A 24047-nucleotide genomic window follows, 5' to 3' on the forward strand; every position below is an offset into this window, starting at 1 on the left:
TATAAATGAAGAGTTATTGAGAATTGAGAACAACCATGTTTCAGGCAATATACTAGGTATTCTCATATTCAGAATAACCTAGAAGGTATGTGTTCATATCCCCCACTTTACAGATAAGGAGAGTAATTAGGATGTAATTACTACTAAGGAAAGGGGACGTAACTCTAAGAGATCTTCTCAGGTTTGGAAATGAGGCAAGAATTCCTCATTGTAGAGTCGTATTTGAATTGGTCTTTTGAACCATGAAGAGGAGTCCTGAGGACTTCAAGTGAGTGTTTTCATTCACTTGAAGTGAACAAAAAGCAGAAGTGCAGTTTGGCAGCTCGACGATGCCCTGATCATAGCTCTGATGGCAGACAGGAAATCAGAATACTTGCCCTATCCTTCCCTCATCAGGGAATTAGCTGATCAGAACAAGGAAAGGAACGGGTGCCTGTGTGCCCAAGTTGGTTAAGTGTCCAACCTTTGATTTTGGCTCCCGTCATGATCACAGGGTCATGAAACCAAGCCCCGCGATGAACTCTGAGCTCCGTGGGGAGTCTGCTTGAGATTTTCTCTCTCTGCCCTTTCCCCCCCACTCCCCATCCCCCGCTCGTTCACTCTTTTTCTCTAAAAATAAATAAATCTTTTTTAAAAGATTTTATTTATTTATTTGACAGAGCAATCACAAGGAGGCAGAGAGGCAGGCAGAGAGAGAGGAGGAAGCAGGCTCCCCACTGAGCAGAGAGCCCTATGCGGGGCTCGATCCCAGGACCCTGAGATCATGACCTGAGCCGAAGGCAGAGGCTTAACCCACTGAGCCACCCAGGTGCCCCTAAAAATAAATAAAACTTTAAAAAAAAAAAAAGAAAGAAAAGAAAAGGAAGAGAGGATAAATAAAAACTCTAGCACTTGAACTAGTAGTGAATTCTGAAATCTTTATTTATTTCCATGTAAATATCAATACTATTATTAGCTATATTATTAATATCAATATTAATACTTCCTGAGAGCCAGAGAAGCACTAACTACAACATTACAACTTAAAATAGGGGACCTGCCCAGTATGCTTAAGAACAAATTATGATTTGGATCAAGATTAGAATCCCTTATGCCAGCCTCTAAATAGAAAGGTACTAAGTAACAGTTGGAATTGCTCTTGAAGGAGTGGTCAAGAAGGCTAAGGGAAGACTTTTCAGAAAACAAAATTCCACACAGGGTGAGAGAAGGCTGGACATCTTGACTCACAGCAGCCAGTACCTAGACATTTAGTACGAACATTCACGGTTGGCACTGTGAGCACAAGACTCCAAGATAGTCACTTAAAAAGAGAGGAAAGCAGGATCCAAAAATGGGAAATTACTTGTCCGAGGTCACTGAGCTCATTAGAGACTGAATCAAATTAGATTTTCAGTCTCCTGACTTCTCACTCTGTTCTCCTTCCATAAAACTTCGCCGTGCGGAGAGAAGGTTTAATTATCTTTCTGGAGAAATGACTGAAAGGCAGCCTGCGTATTTTGATGGGTTCGAGTTGGGGGCGGGCAGTAAAGTTGGTGCATGACATAAAAATCCCTGTATGGCCAAAAGAGGCCCCATGGGAAGGGCAAGCCACGTGTACCTAAAGGGAGTGGGCGTCTGTCGGGAAGGACCCTGACAGCAGAGACAGACCACCCACAGAACATCTATGCCCAGGATTGGAATGAATGTTCAGGAGAAATATAGTTAGAAATTCCAACCTTTAAAAAGTAAATATATATTTTCTTAAATATTACCTATAGTCATAAACATTTACTTATTAGTTACCATCTTCTGAGTAGCTTCAACTTTCCAAAACCATATTGAATAACAAATACACATACACACACACTCACACACTTCAATCCTCTGAGTCGTCAAGACCAATATCATGGAATATCTTGCTCAGAACAATTCATGTACAGCATTTCGCCCAATGCCTGGCCCACAGCAGACCCTCCGCTGATGTTTACCTGTGATTATGATCGTGACCGTGACTACGGTTATGAAAGCGCCTGGACAGCCACTCAGAGCTCGGTTGCTCTTACCATATGCAGTTTCTCTCATAAATAAACACTTAAGAGGGGATGGAAAACTGTGTTAAATAGATAGGAAAAAATCCAAATGCAATTGAGACCATTTAGTATGGGGCAAACTGTCTTCTCCCTTTCTGGAGATCCTGGAGATATCACTGTACTGCAGCACAGTACAATACCTTTGATGACACAGAATCATCCAGAAAGAGTCTATGTCATGTTATGCAGTCTGTTTAAAATGGGAGGAAGCCATTTGCTGCCATCAAAAACTTGAGAACTTACAAATCGTCTGGAAATTTGTTCACAGTGCCATAAGCCTGAGGCATCAAGAGGGATATTTAAACTAAAAATAAAGGGATCGTTTTCCTTATTGGTATTGCTGATTATTGGTCATTCTAGTCTCAATTATCAGTATTAGATCATATGCAATATTACAGATATCACTGTTTTTCATATACTATAATAACTTGAGTATCTTGACATAAAGTTGCATGCAAGAATAGAACTGCTTCATTTTTGAAGCTAGCAACGCAGTATACACGTACACGAAATAGGGCTGAGTGTGTATCTCAGTATAAGCAGGAAAATGCATGTGTGTTGGTTTGGTTGGCAGTAGCAAAGAACCAAAATTCCAGACCACCAAAATTCTTACTGATTTTTACCCCGAGCTGTCCAGTTTCACTGCCCTCCCATGCCATAAAGATAACCCTCGACAATAAATCATCTCACTCTCCCAGTTTAGAAAACTCTCCCTCAGTTTTCCTGAAATCAGTGATTAGATTTTTGACAGCATCACATCACCAGGATGATTCTTTGAAGGGAAATTTCTATTAAGAACCATGGAGGCAGGAAAAGCAAGCAAAGTGGCAAGAAAAAAGAAAAAGAAAAAAAAAAAAAAAGGCCCAGAGCAGAGTATTTCTCAGCTGGTTGTCTTCAAGTCCTGCCAGCTGTTCTCAAGATGATTTTCCATTCGAACTCCAACAAATGGGAGAGGTATTAGACACTGCGCAAACCGCAACTAATTTCATCTCGGAGAGACCATCTTAGCTGCCAACCGTTAGTCCACACCACCTTTGGCCAATTCAGAGCCCCTTCCTTGGTCCTCTTCATTTTCACAAAGCCAGTGTCAAATTTCCAGCAAATGGTAGTCAAGTGTCTTTTTCAATAAAGAAAGTTTATTAGGACAGTTTCCTGACCAGTAGATATAATGTGCCTTGAGGAAGAGGCACCTATTTTCTCACTCTTGTAGCTTGAAGCAACCATAAGGGACGAGGGGTAGGTGATTTAGAAGACATAAGGATAAATAAAGTTAATTGGTACATAAAAATAAGTTTTAAATATCCCTGAATTGGGGGATTTGATTCTGGTCACATCCAGTGCGGCCATATATGGGGGCTAAGCTAGGACAATGTCTTCACTCCCAGGGAAGAATCAAAGTCCTGTCCAACCCCAGTTCGTTGTTCGTGCCGGTGTCCGGCTCAGGAGCAGCCCTTGGGTACTCAGTAGGCACAGAATCCACCAGGATTTTGATGAATGAGAATCAATTCCCCACCATTCACCTGAATGTCTTTGTAGGAGGCGCTGTGAGTGGTCACGTTAAAGTAGACTTTGTCCTTGAAAGCCAGATAAGCCACTCCAATGGAGTCAACAGATGTGACCTTGCTCAGGGAGAACAGAGGTTTCCGACCCTTCCGGTAATAAAGGCTGAGGCTGAGCTCCTCGGAGAAGTAGCCCTTCAGGGAGACGAGGTAAAACCCGTCACAGTTGATAATGATGGAGTTATCTTGCACCTTCATGGTTTCTTCGTTGTTTGGGGATGTGATGATGCAACCTTTCTCATTCTCACACCCTAAGGAGGGGAGGGCAAGAAGCAAAAAAAAAGATTCCTTAGCTCAGCACTGGGCAACCTTCTAATCCATCTAAAAACTTGAGAAGGTGGTAGGGAGAGGTTTTGAAAAGAAAGTAAGAAAGAGAGCATTGTGTTTCTGAGTGAGGGGTGGAGCCTGCTTCCTCTGTGGAATGGAAGACAAGGCAAAGCTAATAATACTAGTGGCCCAGAGAGTTTGAGGTGCGGATGGGATTCAGAAACAGAGGTCCAACCGGCCGTAGGCACAACAGACAGTGGCGGGAAATGGAACTCCAAGGTTTCCCCGATTTTTCACAAAACTAGGAAGGGCTGGTCATTTCGGTGCTTCTTTTCTTTTTCAACAGATAGACTAGGGCAAAGGGTAGCAAGAGGCCCCTTGCCCAGATCCTGCACACCACCTCACACAAAGCTTGTTACCGCTTCTCTAACCTCTCTCCACCTGACCTTTCGTGAAATGCACATTTTTCATATGCCTTGGGACTGGATGACTGGCCTTTGCCAGCAGTCACTTAAGCTTAGTAAGCATTATGCACAGAATGTCTGTGGGCTCAGTTCTGCTCAGTAAGGTGCCAGAGAAAGAGCTCAGGAACACAGACCTGCTTCTCCATTTTATCTTATTGCTAGTTTTTCCTGGCAAATGACTTGGGAAGAGTTGCCACCACAGGGGGGAAAAATGGGGGTAAAGGAGGCTTTGGTAGCTTTGTATAGGGCCATTCCAAGCGCAAAGGAAAAAGACTAAATTTCTTTTATTTCTACCTCACAGTATCATCCTGAATGGCCAAGCAACCACATCTCGGATTCCCCATTTTTGCCCATGACCCTTAGTGATAGGAAAGAACAGGTCTCCACTACTGGACATAATTCATTTAATTCTACTTTGCACCAGGCCCCGGGGGGATTAAGTTGAATTGAAAATGAGGGTTGCTGGTGGAAGGCAAGATATACTTCCCTTCAGACTCAGAAGAATGTAATTAAATAAATGAATATCCATATAGAAACTACTGGTGATTGTCCTAATATTAATCGTGGATCCGACTAATGCTCTCCTGGTCGTTAGAAGATCACCTTGTCTTCATGTCCAAGACATGCCCGCCCCCCACTCTCCTTAAGACAAAATCTTGTCCTGTAATTGATTTAGTGGGAAATAATGTGTCATACGGTCAGACAGCCTTGTAAGAAGTGAAGCCTTAGTTTTCTTTCCTACTCAGAGGGTTCCTGGAAGGAGTAAGAGAGAGGCACATAACATGATCAGTACAGTGACAACCGCATATCTGGTAACTAATTACTCTCTTGTCTTCTCTGTACACCTTCTCCGTACCTAATGAAAACGGCACGCAGCCCCTAACAATTGCAGGATTTTGTGCTTCCCAAAGGGTAAGGAGAGATTCTGTTTTTGGAAGAAATTAAGAGACTAGAAGGAAGATTCTTTTAAAAACATGAATCGGTTAAACAATACTTACTGGTAAATTGTACTCTGATACTTGGAATTGGAGGATACTGAGGGGGCACCTGAAGGAGGAAAAAGGATATGTATTTAGGGGAAAAAGCAAACAAATGAAATTGACAAGTCGTATTCTATTAAGCAAAAATGCAGGACTATAGAAGGAATGATTTGAGAAGACACGGCCTGTTTTCTACAAAGATTAGACTCAGACTTTCTACCGCCCCCTTGTTTTCTATGACATCTCCTCAGGTAAATTAGGAGTATTCTGCTCTGTCATGCAAGCATCTAAGATCTGTGTCCACTTCTGCCAGACTCTTCTCTGGTATACTGTTTTGGCTCTCCGAGCCCCATTTTCCCATTTTGGATAATGGAGCATTTAATAGTCATCTTGAGAAATCCATTCAGTCATAGAGATCCCCTCATAGCAAGGCTGTGACCAATCAATCCATCACGGCCACAAGCCCGCAGAATGTACCGGGAGTGAATTCCAGAAGCTTCCTGGCTGCTTGTTCTTTCGCTGCAACCTGGGAGTAAGACGGTTGCATTTTCAGGTCACATGGGCAATGGGAACTGGTCTGATCATGCAGAGTTCAGTAGATTTGAGTGCATGTATTTCCAATGTCTCCTCCTCTTCTGTTTAATGACTTGAAAAACCTAACTTGAACCAAGTGGGTGCTCAGCAGCAAGAGAGAAGTAAAATACTAAAGAAAGCTGATAGGTCAAATATCTCCAGTAATCTAATGGCTAAACGAACAAAGCAGTTCCATATGGAGCAAATTCCAAAATACATGAAGTGGAAAAAAAGGCAGAATCATATATAAAGTATATCACCATTCATGTTAAAAAATATTAATAATGCATGTATGGGCATTGACTCTATCTGAAGGAATACCCACAAGACAGCTCATAAATGTTGCCTCCGGGAAGTGGAATTGGAAGTCTGAGGTCAGAAGTGGGAGGACGCTTACTTTTCATGATCTACTTTTTCACATTTTTAAAATTTTTCACCATACGCTGTGTTACCCACGAAAAAAGGAAATTAAAACCAAAACCAAAACCAAAAAGCACCACCTATTACTCCTGCCAAGAACATCTCTCCTCACAGGTTATTTTTGGCAAGACATTGTGATCAAAGGTACGGGGAGGGATTTGTTTTCATACCCTGGGGTGTGGAACCCCGGCTTCCCACTCTCCTGGCGCCCAGCGGCTGCAGTCAAGCGGATTCCACCGGCACTGCCCACACAGAAGAGGAATCCCCTACTTCCCTTCTAAGTCAAATCACAAACCTTACCCAGCTGAAACAGCAGGCAGCCTAGGAAGAAGAGCGAGCCTTTCTGAGCCTGCCAGTGGGTGAACCCCAGAGGCCATTTAAATTCAGTGGTGAGCCCATGCAGAGAGGTGTTGACTTGGGACGACATGAGAGCTGGAGGGGGGACGTTCTGTCCCCTCCGTGAACTGTTTGCGATGCTGGAATCTGGGTCCGACGTGCCTCAGGCAATGTTCTGGAAGAGAGCCTCTCAGAGGGCATATTACACTATCACCGTAATCCCCTGGGTAGATACATGCCCCCCGCTCCTCTGCAGCTGGTTGGGCCCAGCACGAGCGGCCACGTCATGGAAGTCGGAAGCAGCGTGTGGAACAGCGCACCAAGCGCAGGGCTCAGCTCACGGCAACCGCAGTGCTAAGGTCGGCCAGGCGGGTTCACAGGCATCTTGGGCAAATTTCATAACTTCCCTAGAAGTCAGTTTTTTCATTTTCAAAAATTTCCAGGCATCCCTTCCAGCATTAACTGTCCAAGATTTGGCTTTTAAAACTTGTAATTCTAGGTCAATTGTAATAAAAGAAGAAAACAGGAAGCCTCTTCATCCAAACTTACATCTAGCTCTCAGATCTGAAAGTCCTCATGATTTAATTTGACTGACTCTGCAAAATCTCGAAAAGGTCCCTGCAAATCAAAGACATTTCTGAATGTTTTGAAGTACGCTGGTGGAGCAGGGTCGGCAGTCATCAAGAGGACATTCTCTGAGACCGCAACGCTGAGAGGCAGGAAGGAAAGTGCACATGACTTCCTCCCTGGGGCAGATCTAACAGAACTCCAGACTCAGCCTTCCTGTTCCCCTCCTGAAGCTTGCCCAGCATTAGACATTTATGGATTCTCAGAAGCCTCTCATTACATCAATACCATCAAATCCAGGCAATGTTGTGAAATAAAATAAGGCGTCCCTTCCTTTCTCTTGCTCCCTGCCCTTCCACAACTTTTTCCCTCATCCTCCATATTTGATTACTTCACACTCACTACCCCACTGCCCTGAAACCCCTCCACAGTGCCCAGTTCCAGACCTGCCGTGGCCTGGCTCCAACCTCCTTGTCAAGCTTTATAGCCGCACATATCCTGTCTGGGTCTTGGGCTCTCACCAGCTGTTTTCTGTAATCTTTTTGCTCTTGGCTACAGCCGGGTGGGATGGGACAGAGATCACAGACTTAGCAGTCAGACTCAGTTGAAATTGTGACTTGCCTAGCTTTGTGCATTTGGAAACTTTATATATTCTTTTCTTTCTCTCTTTCTTTCTTTCTTTCTCTTTGTTACAAAACAGTGCTGTGCACAATCTTTTTTTTTTTTTTAATTCAAGTTACCACCTACCACACCTCCAGAAATGCTCAGTTTGTTCTCTCTAATTATGAGTCTTTTATGGTTTGCCTCCCTCTCCCTGCTTGTTTTTTTTTTTTTTCTTCCCTTCCCCCATGTTCACCTGTTTGGTTCCTTAAATTCCACATATGAGTGAAATCATGTGATATTTGTCTTTCTCTGACCGACTTATTTCGTGTGGCATCATATACTCTAATTCTACCTGTGTTCTTGCAAATGGCAAGAGTTCATTCTTTTTGATAGCTGAGTAATATTCCATTGTACATACCATATCTTCTTTTTTTTTTTTTAAAGATTTTATTTATTTATTTGACAGAGAGAGATTACAAGTAGGCAGAGAGGCAGGCAGAGAGAGAGAGGAGGAAGCAGGCTCCCTGCTGAGCAGAGAGCCCGATGCGGGACTCGATCCCAGGACCCCGAGATCATGACCCCAGCCGAAGGCAGCGGCTTAACCCACTGAGCCACCCAGGCGCCCCATACCATATCTTCTTAATGCATTCATCTGTCTATAGACATATTGGCTCTTTCCACAGTTTGGCTCTTTTGGACATTGTTGTTATAAACATTGGGAAGCTGGTGCCCCTTTGGTCACTACATTTGTATCTTTGGGATAAATACCTAGTAGCACAATTGCTGGGTCATAGGGTAGCTCTATTTTTAACTTTCTGAGGAACCTCCATACTGTTTTCCAGGGTGGTTGTACCAGTTTGCATCCCCACCAACTTTGCAAGAGTTCCCCTTTCTCCACATCCTACCAACATCTGTTGTTTTCTGAGTTGTTAATCTTAACCATTCTTTCAGGTGTGAGGTGGTATCATGTATCTGTTAACCATTTGTATGCCTTCTTTGGAGAAATGTCCTGGCTTCCTAGGATGAGTTTGGAAGTTTTCCTTCCCTTTCTATTTTTGGGAACAGCTTCAGAAGATTAGGTATTAATTCTTCTCTAAGTGTTATGTCCATCTAATCCACTGTGTCATTCAAAGCTATTGTTTCCTTGTTGAGCTTCTGCTCAGATGATCTGTCCATTGCTATAAGTGGGACGTTAAAGTCCCCTGCTATTATTGTATTATTATCAATGAGTTTCTTTAAGTTTGTTATTAATTGATTTATATATTTGGCTGCTCCCAATTTGGGGACATAAGTACTTACAATTATTAGATATTCTTGTTGGATAGACCCCTTTATTATGATATAATGCCCTTCTTCATCTCTTATGATGGTCTTTGGTTTAAAATCTAGTTTGTCTGGTATAAGTATGGTTAGTCCAGCTTTCTTTTGATGTCCATTAGCATGATAGATAGTTCTTCACCCCCTCACTTTCAATCTGGAGGTGTTTTGGGGTCTAAAATGAGTCTCTTGTAAGCAGCGTATTGATGGGTCTTTTTTTTTTTTTAATCCATTCTGATACCTTATGTCTGTTGATTGAAACATTGAGTCCATTTACATTCAGAGTAATTATTGATATGAATTTAGTGCCATTGTATTACCTGTAAAATCACTATTCCTATAGATTGCATCTGTTCCTTTACAGTCTTCGTTGCTTTTGGTCTCTCTTGCTCCCTTTAATATTTCTTGCAGAACTGTTTACTGTTCACAAACTCCTTTAGTTCTTTATTGTCTTAGAGACTATATCTCCTTCTATTCTGAATGACAACCTTGCTAGATAAAGTATTCTTGCCTGCATATTTTTTCCGTTTAGCATGTTGCCTATATCCATTGACTGAAGCTGATGCTTTGGAGCATTCCATGATCAGGAGACTTGGTCCATATAGGGGGCCTGTGTTGGTCTTCTGACGGAGAGGTCCACTGTGCTGGCTCACAGACCTGTCCTAATAAAGATGCCCCATGAGGTGCAGAGGGGCAGGGTTTGGTGTAAGTAACTCCAGCTTCTACTGGAGGTGCTGTGTTTCATGCTAAAGTTCAGCCATGCTGGGGGAAGGGGTGTGGAAAATGGCATTACCCCACCCTCTCGCCCCAGGGAGGGAAACTCATAGCTTCGCTGTTCAGGAGGCCCTCATGGAAAAATGAACATTCTCTTCTTCTGTGTCCCAGTTTTCATTAGATCCCTGCCCTCAACTTGTCTGTGCCCAGCCATCAACATGCCCAGGGTCACAGTTCTCCTGTATTTTCTCTCCAGCTAGTGGTTGGGATTCAAAACAACAAATCCTAAAGTACCTGGCAGGGCATGGACTCCCTTCTGGAGGAGAGCCTCACAGTGCCATGCTGGGCACCTTTCTGCTTCAGAAAAACAGTCTGGAAACATTATATACTAGTTCTGATCATTAGTTTTTAGCTCTGTGAAAATAAGGCATAATATTACTATTGGACTATTTCAGGTGACTGTAAAGTTTAAGTAAGATAACATGTGAACGCACCCAACAGTTAGTCTGGCAAGCATTTGAAAAAAACTCGCTTTCCTTATTCTCTCTGCCAAGAATGTCCCTCCAGCTGCGTCTACTCATCAAAAGATCACCACCTTCAAAGCCTAAATCAGATCCCTGATTTTTGGCTTCTGCACCTCCATAGCAAGTGCTTAAAAGTCACTATCTTCACATGGATGTTTATAGCAGTTTTGTTCACTGTTGTTAAAACTTGGAAGCAGCTAAGATGTTCTTCAGTAAGCGAATGGGTAAACATACTGTGATCCGTCCAGCCACTGCGCTGTCATTCAGCGCTAAAAAGAAATAAGCCATCAAACCATGAAAAGAGGTGGAGGTATCCTTTTTTTTCTTTTTAAGATTTTATTTATTTATTTGACAGAGATCACAAGTAGGCAGAGAGGTAGGCAGAGAGAGAGAGGGAGAAGCAGGCTCCCCGCTGAGCAGAGAGCCTGATGCAGGGCTCGATCCCAGGACTGTGGGATCATGATCTGAGCCGAAGGCAGAGGCTCAACCCACTGAGCCACCCAGGTGTCCCAAGGTGGAAGAATCTTAAATACATATGACTAAGTAAAAGAAGCCAATCTGAAGGGGCTACATACTGTATGATTCTATGCATCAAACATTCTGAAAAAGACAAAACCACAGAGACAGCTAAAGATCAGTAATTTCCAGGAGTTAGGAAGAAGGGAGAGATGGATACGTAGAGTAAAAAAGTTTCAGAGCAGTGAGACTATTCTTTGTGATGCTGTAATGGCGGATACAAGCCATTATTCAATTATTAAAAGCCATAAAATGTACAACACCAAGAGTGAATCCTAAAATTAAAAAAATGAAATAAAATAAAAACACTCTACTGCCTTCCATTCTACACTGGTTAGAAGTCTCTTCTGCTCTACAAGACTGTTTAAGTGTGTGACCCTGGTAAACGGTACCACCTTGCTGATTTTCAGTTTTTTCATCTGTAGAGTGGAAATGGTAAGATCTATATCTTAGAGCATTGTTGTGAAGACTGAATAAGCTCATGTTTTGTGAGTCTTCAGTATGTGGCCTGGAACAGTGAAAGGAGTTGACAGGTGTCAGCTATTATTCCTGGGTGCACATGGAAGACAAGATCTATATCACATTCTTAATTTATTCTGTGCAACATCAGTAAAGACTCATGTATGACGACAGAATCAAGGAATTAATAAAATACTGAATAAAGACTACCAACGTCCCTGAAATATTCGCTCTCTGGCTCTCTGTAGCCCAAAGAAAAGGATCCGGGCTTCATGAGAAAGATTACCAGAAAACAATCAGAGATACTTATTTTACCCACATGCAAATAAACATGGTCTTTTTAATATCTTGAAAAGCAAAATCCTCAGATCCTCTCTAAATACTAAAAGAAATGGGAAAATTTCAAAGGTCCCAGAGAGCTTCCACATAAGAACAAGCTGTAGAATAAAGATTCTTCAATCTGGAAAATCTGAAGAGCCCACGTCATTCTCAAAGGTGAGTGTAGGGCCCAGTGCATCCGAGAAAGTCCAGTCCTGGTGTTCGAATGAACTGGTCTCGGAAGCATAAGTATAAAAGAAATCATCTCCTTGCTGCAAACAAGAAATGTTTTTTCTACTGAATTATTCAGTAATTGATTGAATAATATGATTGCCATATTATTTGGTGGTTTGACACAGCATCGGCAATTACAGAGTATCTGTTGTACGGCAGGCATTAGAGTCAACTCTGGGCACAGAGAGGAAGAGAACAGACAATTCGTATTTTGACAGACTTATATGCCAGTTGAGGAAACAAAACCCTTCCTCTACATGAAACCTTAACTAATGATCAATAGACAGTATATCCCATAAGGTTCCAGAGAACAAAAAAAAAAAAAAAGAAAGAAAGAAAAAAGAAAAGAAAAAAATCACTGCAGGCTTTGACAGCTCAAGGAGGAAAGACATGACATAGGCCCTGAAAGAGGAAAAGGAACTAGAGAAGCAAAAGAGATTCTGTGGAAGGAAGGTCTAGGAATGAGACCATTCTTGGCATTCAAGAAAAAATAAAAATTCAACATGCCGTGCACTAGGTTATTCTTTCTCAGATTCATTACCTCATTCGCTGTGCAAAATAATCTTCGTAAGTATGAATAATAATTACCCATGTTTTGCAGATAGGAAAATGAGAATCAATGCTGTTAAGAACTTGCTCACGAATAAACAGGTTTTAACTTGAGTTTGGTTGGACTCCAAGTTCCTGATAATAACCCTTCTCTTATCCTATACCATCTGAGAGAGAGAGAAGCCCTATGAAAATAATGTCTGATGGTCCAAGATCAATTGGAATTATTTTCATCATCAGTATTGATCAAGACTAACATATTAGGTTTTAAATAGTTGTTAAAATATTCAGATATATCTCAAAATATCCAGAGGTTCTTCAGGGAAAAAAAAAAAAAGCTCTTCAGCCAATTCTACAAGGCTGTCTGCATAGTACAGGTTGGCAAAACTTTTAGGTATAATTGTCCTGGCGAGGAGCAGGGGCCCATGAATAAGGATAAAGTAGGCAGCAAGCAGGTGCTACAAAGAAGAGCCAGAATTTGGCCCTTTCCTGGACTCTCTTAGCATCTTGCGTACTGACTTGTCCGAAAACATGGTGAGGAAATGTCTGGCGTCTAGAGCTCACCCGGCACTCTGTACCATGTTCCCGAAAAGGTGACGCTTACTTAGAGCTCCGCTTCGGAGTGTGAGTTTCTAACTCTGACTCACTGGGATGTGGCATGCGGCTGCCAACTTTGTGCTCATCTGGCAGTTGTCCTCGAGAGGGGCGTCTGTGGCAAGAGGGAAGGACGCTCATCAGATGTGGCGGCAGGAAGGGGCTCTGCGTTCCCGGCGCGGGCCTTGCCCTTCCCCGCTCGGTGTCGGACCCGGCGGGGCGTGCGCGGGGCCTGCATCCGTGCTGGGTGGTGGGGAAACGGACCTCGGGAGGGGACTCCCCAGTCCACCACGCCGCCTCCACTGGGACGTGCGCCACCCCGTTCCCAGCCTTCATGTCAGAGATGTTGAGAGTAAAACCTCGCGAGCTGTCGGGTACGTAGCGAGGAGCCCTGCGCACGGGGACGCTTCCGCACGTCACCCATGACAGCAGGCTGGGCAAGGAGACCCTCACCCTGGTGCCCGTGACGTGTCCTCCGTGAAACAGCCTCCTTGCGAGGGGCCCACCTCTTCTCACTCAGAGGGGAAAAATGAGAGGATTGGGCAAAAACTGGTTCTTTGGCCAAAGAGGCTTCTCCGTTCAGAAAAACTTATTCCAAAAGGCATATTTTTTAAAGATGAAAATGTGTGACTTTGAAAACCTCTTTGAATAGGCTTTTGTGCTTTAATGAACACAAAGAAAAGCCATTTTAATTGCCATCCAAACTCTCTCTCTCTGCATTCCCGTGGCCGCGGGCACCTTCGTGCTGTGATCTCTCTCTGCGACACAGCCCGCTCCGTGCTCCGAAGGTCACCTGCTCGCCCTAACCACCTCCCCTCTGACCGTCAGGTTTGCTTAGTAGTGGATATCCCTCCAAGAGGCTCCTACTAACTTCTCCTTTCTATCTCAGAGAACAGAAACTGTGGTTTCGTGGTCCTGAGTGCTTAGCAATTAACAAATTCCTGAGCGGAATCTAGGTATTCAGGTTAACAAATGAAAAAGCAAAAGCATCCATGTGACCTGAGCACACTTTCACAATGATCTGATTGACCTAATGAGACCAATTCTTTATATCCTCAAAGGAAAGATTTCCTTGTATCTGGGCTTCCCTTTCCACACTGGAAAGTCCTCAGAGTACACGGACAGAGGGTCTGCCAGCTCATTTCCAAGAGCTCCCTTCCTCACCACAGTGACTGAGTTAAGTCTCCACTCTAATACCCTTGTTAGCAGCTTAGTCTCTAAGCAGCTGGAAGGGTCCATTCCAATGTACCAGCTGCATTTTCATAAGTCTTACCATGCCTCAGACATAAGGGCTTATCAATAAATGTTTGCTGAGCGAAGGTGGAACTTATCCCCTTAGACAATGCCCAGACCTTAGCACGAGACTCCATAATCACGTAATATCGGACACGGGCTCTAGCCAACTCTACATTGCTCAGGGTTTTTTGGAAATGGCCCTATTCATCCTTGAGTACAAAGGGAGTTGCAAAATTATTACAATCAATCTCTTTCTATTTGAAGTCACTCATTCCCCATCTCACTTGCTGTACAAAAAGCAAGGACCGTTGCTTTGGGAGGGCAACCTAGTAGAGCAGATAAGGCATTGGTCTGGGAATAGGAACACCTGGGTCTTGTCTTAAGCCAGAACAAGTCCTTTCCCTTCCTCAGTTTCTAATTTCCTCATCTTGATGTCCAACCTCAGTTAAACTGGTAGAATGAACGGTATAGAATAAAAAGTACTTATTCACACCACGGACGGACCAAGCAGTGCCTACAGACACTTCATGTCCCAGAGCAGGCCAATCGCAACATTCAAAAGAGAAATCCCAAGAGATTGGGTGATAAGAAGACCTTTTGAACAGAAGATCTTCTCAACACTGTAAATCCTTCTACTATAATAAAAACAGCAGGCCTCCTCCCCAAGTGGCTCCCTCTGATGGTTAGTGAACAATCAAAAATATCTCTAGTGCTGGCTGTGCAGTGAAGCTCTTAGCCTCATTGGCATGAGCCTAAATGATCCTCAGCCTGTATTCTGGTGCAAACTGAGATTGGTGGCTGGTAAAAATCATCAGTGGGATGATGATGGTGGTGACAGTGACAATGAAATTTTAAATTAAAGCCTTCCTAAGGTCTGGTATGAAGATAGGTAGGTAGGTAGACGGATAGATGGATGGATGGATAGACAATAGACAGATTAAATCACAAGCATTGGCATAGATGTAGATAGTGGAATATTATGTCACTGTAAAAAGGATGAAATCTAGGACCCCTGTGTGGCTTAGTCTGCCTTCAGCTCAGGTCATGATCTCCAGGTCCTGGAATTGAGCCCCACCTTGGGCTCTCTTCTCACTGGAGAGTCTGCTTCTCTGTCTCACTCTCCCTCTGTGTTTTCTCTCTCCCTTTCAAATAAATAAATAAAATCTTTTAAATAAAAGGACATGGATACACCTAGCGAGTACTACACTAAGTGAAATAAGTTGGACAGATAAAGACAAACACCATATGATTTCACTTGTATGTGGAATCTAAAAAAAAAAAAAAATGAATAAACACAAGCAGAATCAGAGCGATGAATACAGAGAACAAGCTAATGGATGTAGGGGGATGGGAAAAATGGGTGAAGGGGAGTAGGAGGACCCGGCTTTCAGTTACGGAATGAATAAGTCAGCGGACTAAAAGGCACAGCATAGGGAAGGTGTCAATGACACTGTAGTCACATTGTTTGGGGACGGATGGTGAGCCTAGCAAATGTATAGAGAAGTCGAATCACTATGTGATACACCTAAATGAATGTAACATTGTGGGCCAACTACCACTCAAATTTTTAAAAAAAGAAAATGAAAGACTTTCTGAAAATGAGTGGTAGAGAAACAAAGCACCTAAGGCAAAAGAAAAGTATGCTTGCTTTGTAATCGCCGTCAAGAAACCAGGTATCGAAGCAGGTAGATAACTTTCTCTGAAACCTCTTAGTGAAATTTCTTACTGTCCCCCACTTGGTCATCCAGCGCTTCTCACACACGGTGCGACTGCTTCTTTAACCCTCTTGCTTCCCCGCTGTGTCGGAAACTCTGGGAGGGCGAGGAAGACCGTAGGTTGCAGACCACCGCTTCCTCTGTGTCTGACAGGTAACCGTCCCTCCGCGGATATTGCTGAACAAGTAAGCGAACAAGTAGTTCGCAATGAGTTGAACAAGGGCCCCGCGTTCGTGTCCACCGGGCACCTCAGAAAGTGACTCCATTTGGAAATAGGGTCTTCACAGATGTAGTTAGTTAAGTTAACATGAGGCCAACTAGATTCGGGCGGACCCTAAATTCAATATGACCGGTGTCCTTCAAGCAAGAAGAGAGGACACCGTGATACACACAAGGAGATGATCGGGCGAAAAGGGAGGCAGAGCTTGGGGTCACGCACCTATAAGCAGAGAAACACCAGCGACCGCTAGGAGCCACTGGAAGCTAGAAAGAGCCAAGGAGGGAGTCTTCTCGAGAGCCTGCACAGGGAGAACGGCCCTGCCAGCGCTGTGATTTTGGACTTGTACCCTCCAGAACTGTGAGAGAACAAATTTCTGTTAAGACACCTAGGTGATGGTAATTGACTATGGCCCCCCTAAAAACAAATCCATTGTTGAATAGGTATTTGAAATAGTGAACAAATCACACTTTCACATTAAAGTAAATATTCAATTCAGAGTGTGATGGACTAGAAAGGCGCAGGGAGATTATGCAGTTGAATCTCATTATTTAAAAAAAAAATAGCAATGAAAGAGAGAAAATAAGGCTCAGAGAAATAATGAGTTAGTGCCCAAATTGAGGTCCTCTTTCTTGTCTATGAATAGACCACATATGCAATACTCCAACTTATAAAAATAACCTGTAAGCTATTATGTGACTGGAAAGCTTCATTGATCATGTTACCAACATCTGCATAAGTAGATTTAACTCTCCTCTGAAAAAGAATCTTCTTCCTCGATACCAGGTTGTAAATACTTCCCTTAATTTTTCTTCAAAAACTACTGATGTCAGAAAAGGAAACAAATTTTAAAACAAGCAGACAAAATATTTAAAGCTTAGGGTCATGGAGTCATGACCAGGACTAGAATTTAGACCTAGTCTTAATTTTTTTTTTTTTTTTTAGATTTTATTTATTTGTTTGAGAGAGAGAGAGCAAACACAAGCAGGTAGAGAGGCAGATGCAGAAGGAAAAGCAGACTCCCCACTGAGCAGGGAGCTAGATGCAGAGGGACTCGAATGTGGGGCTCAACCCCAGGACCCTGAGATCATGACCTGAGCCGAAGGCAGAGGCTTAACCCACTGAGCCATCCAGGTGCCCTGGAAAAATAATTTTTAATTACACTAATCAGCTCCCCAGTGTTTTCAGTATTGTGAACAAGACAACATGCCTTTTCTAGACATAATTTTCTACCCATTTCGGCAACCAAGTCATTGGAGAATTGGATGAAATACATCAGACGGGGGGCGCGGGGAGGGGAGGATGGAATAGGCCACGTTCTAAGTGTGTAAGTTAGGTCTCTGAACCACTTTCGGCCACTAACCCTAATAACACCGTATACCTTCAGAAATTCTCCCCTTCATCCTTCCTTTCCTCTCTAACGCAGTCATGAGCTCTTAGAAATCTACGTTCAGAAATGCTAGAATTATTACAAGGATTCATTTGTTTGTTTTTAATCGTATAAATTTCAGTAGCAAAGTCAAGCTTCGTGAAGTTAAGGTCAACCTTGACTATGATACGGTTTCCGTGGTTTGAGTTATGGGGTGTTTGTCCAGGTATAGAAGTGCCGCAGAGTAGACGTTTTAGTGGTCCTTCCTCTGGCTACAGAAGCAAGTCCAGGAATAATCGTCGTCTCGGCATTTGCAGAGCTCGATACCACACATTCGCTCCTCACGGAAGCCAAGTTCCAGCTTTGGAAACGACTAAATGGATGCTCTGGGAATGTCACCGAATTTTCCCAGGGTCAGGGAGTTGGAAGGCCGGACTGGACAAGTCGTCTGGCTCCCGGCCCGGCACGCTGCTGTCTGTACCCCAACAGCTCCTTCAGAAGTTTGAGAAGTTTTGTCTTGTCCTATAAGGAAGTGTTTTCATTCTTCCACTGGGAAAAGTATGGAGAGCAAAAGTATGGTGGCCTCAGACAACACAAGCTATAGGAAGCCAGGACCACAGGCTTCACGTGTGACTCGGGAGCAACCTTTCTACTCCGTACTTCTCTTGTTTCCCTTAACTCACGAAATATAACGTAAAAACATCGTACATGCTTCCCCTAACCTAGCGACCTCCAGTTTAACATTCGTTTTCCATGAGTAAAGAATCCCTGAAAAGGGTGGAAAACTGCAGTTTCTCTAAGAGTAGAGGGCACGAGAGTAGTTGCTCTTAGAAGTCGAATTGGAAGGGCAGAGTGGGCAGCCCTGGGCAAGGCTGGGTCTACTCCGTGCTTGTAGCTGGGGGCTGAGATCAGAGAAAAGGAACTGGGGGATTACACTCCTGGGGCTAGACTGAGACCCTTTTGCTCACTTCCCAAACCGTGTGTGTGTGTGTGTGTGTGTGTGTGTGCGCGCGCGTGTGCGTGTGCGTGTGTGTGTGTTAAACGCGTGCGTTTCTATATCCGTAAACATATGTGGCATTTTCCAGCCTGGTCTCCGGCCACATTACTCTGTCCTATTTTGAGTACATGGGTCAGGACCTGTACCGACACTGGTCATCGATCGCTGTGTAAATAGTGAACTTCGGGGGCCCCCCAAGTGTTCATTCTCTCACACATGGATCAGCACTTGGTTCCTGAGAAAAACTTTCTAATCCGGTAATCCGAAGCCCTCAGGAAAAGAGCAGGCGCTCTTGCAGAAAACGGGAAAGCCGAGAATGGTTCGTTTTACTGTGGTGCCCCCTAGTGCTGCAAGAGAAGTGACTCACTCTCTCACTTGCCAATAGGTAGACCACACGAGAGAAGCGAAATTTGGAGAAGCAACAATTTTAGTAATTTGTCCTGTATTCTCTTTTGCATAGAGTAGAGGGAAGTGTGCTCCTTTAGCATGAGTCACAAGACCTTTTGTGATCTGCCCCCGCCTAGGTTTTCAGCCTCACCTTTTGCCACTTTCCCCTATGAACACTCAACTTCAACCACTCTGAACAAATTGCGGTTCTACCGAGGAAGCCTTCTGCCCCTGTCCGAGGCCACCACCTGTCTTGTCCATTGAAAGAATTTCCACTCCTCCTTCTAGTATTAACTGAAGCACTACCTGCTCCCCCAGCTTCTACCATCTCTGAGTTTCTGGGGTTTTATCTGTAAATAGACTATGTCTGATGCCTGCTCAAAAATCCAAAGATTCTCTTGTGTTTTTTATTAGTTCTTCCCCCTGAAGACCTGAAAATAATTAACGACAAGTTTAGTTCAACTCTTCAGACGTTTCTTTTTCACTCTCACAGAATTGCTTATGAAAAACTCAGATGTATTGGAAATCACTTATTTGCATGTCTGTCATTTAAAAAAAGAAGTTCTAAAAAATGTGTTCGTTTACATGGGGATGCATTTAAACTGAGCTAATCTGAGACAAGATTTCTTCAGGCAACAACACCTCTTTTTCTTCCTAATTGATACGAATAAAAAAATCCAAGTTACTGCCTGAAACTTGGTTGGAAAACTATGAATTCTAATTCTGGGCATCACTGGTGCAGAAGAGATCACTCACTTTCCAACTACCCCCACTCTGTTCTTTCCAGCAGTTAAAGTGGTAAGAGTATAAACCCTTCACTGTGGGATTTGCTAAAGAATTATCGCGAAAAGCCCTCACATATATTAAGTGCTATGTTAAAGGTGGTACAAACCTTGGGAAAGCGTCAAAAGCCCTGAGGCACGCAGATATAATTTTTTTCTTTTTCTTTTTTTAAGATTTTATTTATTTATTTAGGAGAGAGAGATAGCAAGAGAGAGAGCGAGCAGGGGTGGGGGGCGTGTGGAGAGAGAGAGAAGCAGACTCTCCACCTAGCAGGGAGCCAACGCGAGGCTGGATCCCAGGACCCTGGGATCATAGCCTGAGCTGTAGGCAGAAGCTTAACCGACTGAGCCCCACGTGGATATAATTTACAAAAGCTTTGCATATTATAGGTCAGCTCTTTTCTGCCATTGTTCCCAGCTGACAGTACAGGTCCAGCTGGGAGCCTCGTACTTTATGGCAGTCCCAGTAAATATCCAAACAGTGTGTATTGGTTCTGGTGAAAGAAACACTTGGTTTTGTAACTTGTACCTCAATATACTTCTAGGACAGACACTTCTTTCCCCTTTCAAAATAAGACATTTCCCTAGCCCAGAACAGGTGATGCAGAGAAGCGTGTGGTATATAAGTAGGTACAGACTACAAATACTTGTGCAAAATTTATTTCCTCCAGTCCCTTCTTAAGAAGCAGGAAATTCATAAGCTTAGACACAAAGGTCTACTTACTTATATTTTGTATTTCTCAAATCCTCATACCCGTTCTACAAATTTATATATATAAACTACATACTCACAGCATATTGAGCTGGGAGAGTTCTTTCTGATCATGTGATCCAACTGCCTTGTGTTAAAATGAGTAAATCAAGGCCCAAAGAGGGAAGTTACAAGGAGGAGAGGGTAAGACCTATCTTTTTTCTAGTATCTCAAAAACGAAGACTTCTGCTTTTCACATAAGTCAATATAACTTAGCAGAGTTGTGAGAAAACAAAGTTTACTAAATAAACTTCATTGAAGGGAAAGTCCACTGTCAAATGCAGTTTAACAGCTATATCTGTATTTTTTTTTTTTTACAGAGCTCTAGATGGAGGCAGTTATTTTATAAAGCTAAAAGTTAAATCTGGGAAATTAGGAAAAATGACGATTATTCTCCGAATACATTTTCCTACAATAAAAGAGATCCAGTTCAGCTGGCCAAATGATCAGCATTTAGCTCAGTTTCACCCCTCAGACACATCACTGGAATATTATGTTTTGTAAAATAGACATTGGATTTATATCACCACCTACCCCTTCCTTCAACCAAAACTCCAATCTTATCAGCGAGTTTAGGAAGACTACCAATCCAGGTCCCCTTTCTATCAGCTACACTGCACCCCTCGCCCCCACACACAAGCTGCCCCCAGCACCCCATTTGATGAAATTCGAGGGCGAACACACATGATCCGTCTATGCTGGCCTTCCCCCTAATAGACCACATGAGATGACACGTAAGGACCCATTGTGCTGCCCTGGGTCCTACAACAGTACAATAAATGACGTTAGCTATGACAGTCTAGCGAAGAAATAAGAAAAAACATTAAAAGGTGATGTGCGGTGAAGAATTTCAAATATCTGTGCCCCCCTAATTTTGTACCCCGAGTATATGAGAGCACATTTCTTGAGCAGGTGGATCTAGCATACCTCCTGTGTCTTTGCTTCCATTCCTGCGCCAGGACCAGAGAAGGCTGATCCTCTCCCAGAGATGGGCTCAGTGAATTCTAGCATCCTGGAAGCCCGCAGTCAGCTTTCCCTCCAGGCTCTGTCACGGAGTCCCTGGGTGACTTGCCAGAAAGGACTTCTCTCCTTCTCAGCATCTCTTAGGTGTTCACAGTCTCGGGCGGACCCGCCACCCGCTGCTTCTCTGTTCCACCTTTTCCTCTGTCCTGCTCAGAGCCCCAGGGCAACTGTTGAGTCTTGACTGGGTCATCGGCCCTGTCTTTCTGTCACCCCACAGTGTGAGGAAATATGTACACTGTGGTTGTCTGAAAAAACGCGCTCAGGGCTCCCAGACCTGGTGAGCGCACTCAGCTGTTCTATTTTGGGTCGTTCTCTTTGTTTTCTTCTCAGAAAAGCCTCATTCCGGTCTCTGTCTTGGGCATCCTGCCATGGACACGTTACTCTCGGCCCACCCCCAACCCCCAGTCGCCTACGCCCGTTTCGTCCAAGGGGCTCTGCACAGGGCAGGAGGCAGGGGACAGGACCGAAAGAGCCGCGGCGCGCTGTGGTGCTCACCGGTCTGCAGACCTGACAGGACACGAGCTACACGTTTGGAATTTAGGGACATGAGCCCCCTGCGCGGTACACTGAACACAACCACACTCCCGCCAGCCTCCGTGCACCAAAAACCCCGACTTCCTGTAGACAAAGACAAGCCCAGGCATTGGTTAGGACTCTGCTTATCTTATCCTGGTCTCATTTGAGGTACCCAGTCTCTGCACGGCTATCAGAAATTAAAGTTCCCCTTGTCTCACCTTTACCAGAGAGAGACTTTTGTAACCTAAAATGACCTGCCAAGAAAACGAACTCTCAGACTGGCCCCACCAAGGGAATGTGGGAAGACTCTACATTTATTTTCTCTTCAGTGGAATCTCCTGCAGCTAAAACATCCTTAAAGACCAAAAAATGTTTGTAGATATGAACAATAAGAAAAAAAATGTAGAAAGAACCAGAACAAAGAGAAGGAAGACGAGAAAGAACATCTTCATTAAGTGGGAGAAATACTGAGAAAGATAATCACCCACTACATAACACACTGGAAAAAGTGGAAAAAGGCAAAGTGGTGTCTGTAAGTCGTGATTGGCAGAGAGAGAGTGGAAAAAACAAACCAATCTCTGATTAAGTTATCAGGGCAGCTCTTTGGCCATATGCAGACACACATGTGAACACACACCTCTCTGGCCTTAGAACCCATAGATGAGCTATTGAAAGGACTTAGGACCGGGGCCTTCAGCATTCTTCCAACAGCAAATCGCCTGTGGGGTTTATGAATACAGTGGGAAAGTGGAACAGGTCCCTCTCTTATTTCCCTTTTCATAAATTCCCTGATCAGATGCTGAGTAGCAGAATTTGGCTATAGCACGTCTATCAGTGATTCCAGGTTTCAGAGTGAGAGCTCATAAAGCAATACCAGATTTCCTGCACGGCAAGGAGGAGGAGGAGAAACCAGAAGCAATGCCCTTGCCCTACCTACCTCTACTGTGCCCCACCACTGCCCCTACTGAAAAGAAGGAAGGAAAGGAGAGACAGGAGGGTGTTTGACCACACTACAGTCCCTGAGGGGCAGGCTGGGGGGCAATGACCAGTTTGGGCACCAGATTATTTCCTAGGTCCTGGAGCTTGCTGGAGCTGCCTCAGCATGAGCTGGCGGGGAGGGATGGGGAAGGCGCCCGGAGAGCTTCCGTCTTACCTGGGAAGCATAGAAGTGCAGGCAGATGTAGGTGAAACACAGGAGTAGCCCCAGCCCCTGGATCACGGCTGCCACCAGCAATAGCTTGTCCTTCTGGAGTCTTCGCCCTGGTGCATTTCCCACATTCTCATCCAGGGGTTGGACCCCTTCCATCTTCACGGTTTGGATGCAAGGAAGAGGAAAACTGTGGCAAAGGGGAGCCTGAGGGAGCCTGACCTCTTCTCCACAAGGAAGGGGATGAAGGGAGAACAAAGCTTATCAACGTGAAAATACACAGAGGTCCCAGGGCAGAGAGAAGAGGCGATTGAGAGAGCACAACGCACTCTCTCAGTTTTAACACCGCAGCTTCTGCAGGCAGGCGGGGAACTTCTCTGTGACTAATCTGAATTTCCCCTTTACTTTCTTTCTTTTTTTTCTCTGGGCGAACAGGGAGTTGTTTTTGTGGCATTCCAGTTCTGATTTGAGTGACTGTGAAATGACAGTCATACAAGTGTGCTAATTTCTTAATTTCTCAGTGCACCAGTAACCAAATTGTGGGTCACTGATGGAGATAAAAATCATCATCCGTTGAGGTAGGAGTTCCTCTGTCCCTTCCCTGAGGCGTCTCTCAGACCACAGAAGAGATTTGAGGAAAACGTCGGACTTAATTGCTCCTGGGCTCGTCCCTGGGTAACTAAGCGCTGACCCGTCGGACACATAGACGCGTGTGTATAAAGGCGTACCCAGACCGTTCCTGAGATGAAAAAGAGTAAAGAAGAAAACAGGATGGCGGTCATGAAGCAATAAAGGAGTGAGATCCTCTGGTTTTAGTACATTACATTCTAATAAATATTGAGCA

The 24047-nt window shown here is 44.0% G+C and overlaps 1 protein-coding gene and 1 long non-coding RNA gene across 3 annotated transcripts in view; one reads left to right on the top strand and one right to left on the bottom strand.

The window, feature by feature from the left end:
* LOC122918503 overlaps nucleotides 1–24047 on the top strand; it is a 487166-nt gene that overhangs the window by 336429 nt on the left and 126690 nt on the right. The window lies entirely within an intron of this gene.
* Nucleotides 1950–23695, bottom strand: TNFSF4 (TNF superfamily member 4). The gene is given in 6 exon segments (XM_044266993.1): nucleotides 1950–3879; nucleotides 5358–5406; nucleotides 23210–23455; nucleotides 23458–23573; nucleotides 23576–23626; nucleotides 23629–23695. Coding segments are annotated over 6 exon segments (879 nt in total). The 3' UTR covers nucleotides 1950–3529.

The sequence above is a fragment of the Neovison vison genome, chromosome 10 (genome assembly GCF_020171115.1).
Source record: "Neovison vison isolate M4711 chromosome 10, ASM_NN_V1, whole genome shotgun sequence".
Taxonomy (NCBI): Eukaryota; Metazoa; Chordata; class Mammalia; order Carnivora; family Mustelidae; genus Neogale; species Neogale vison.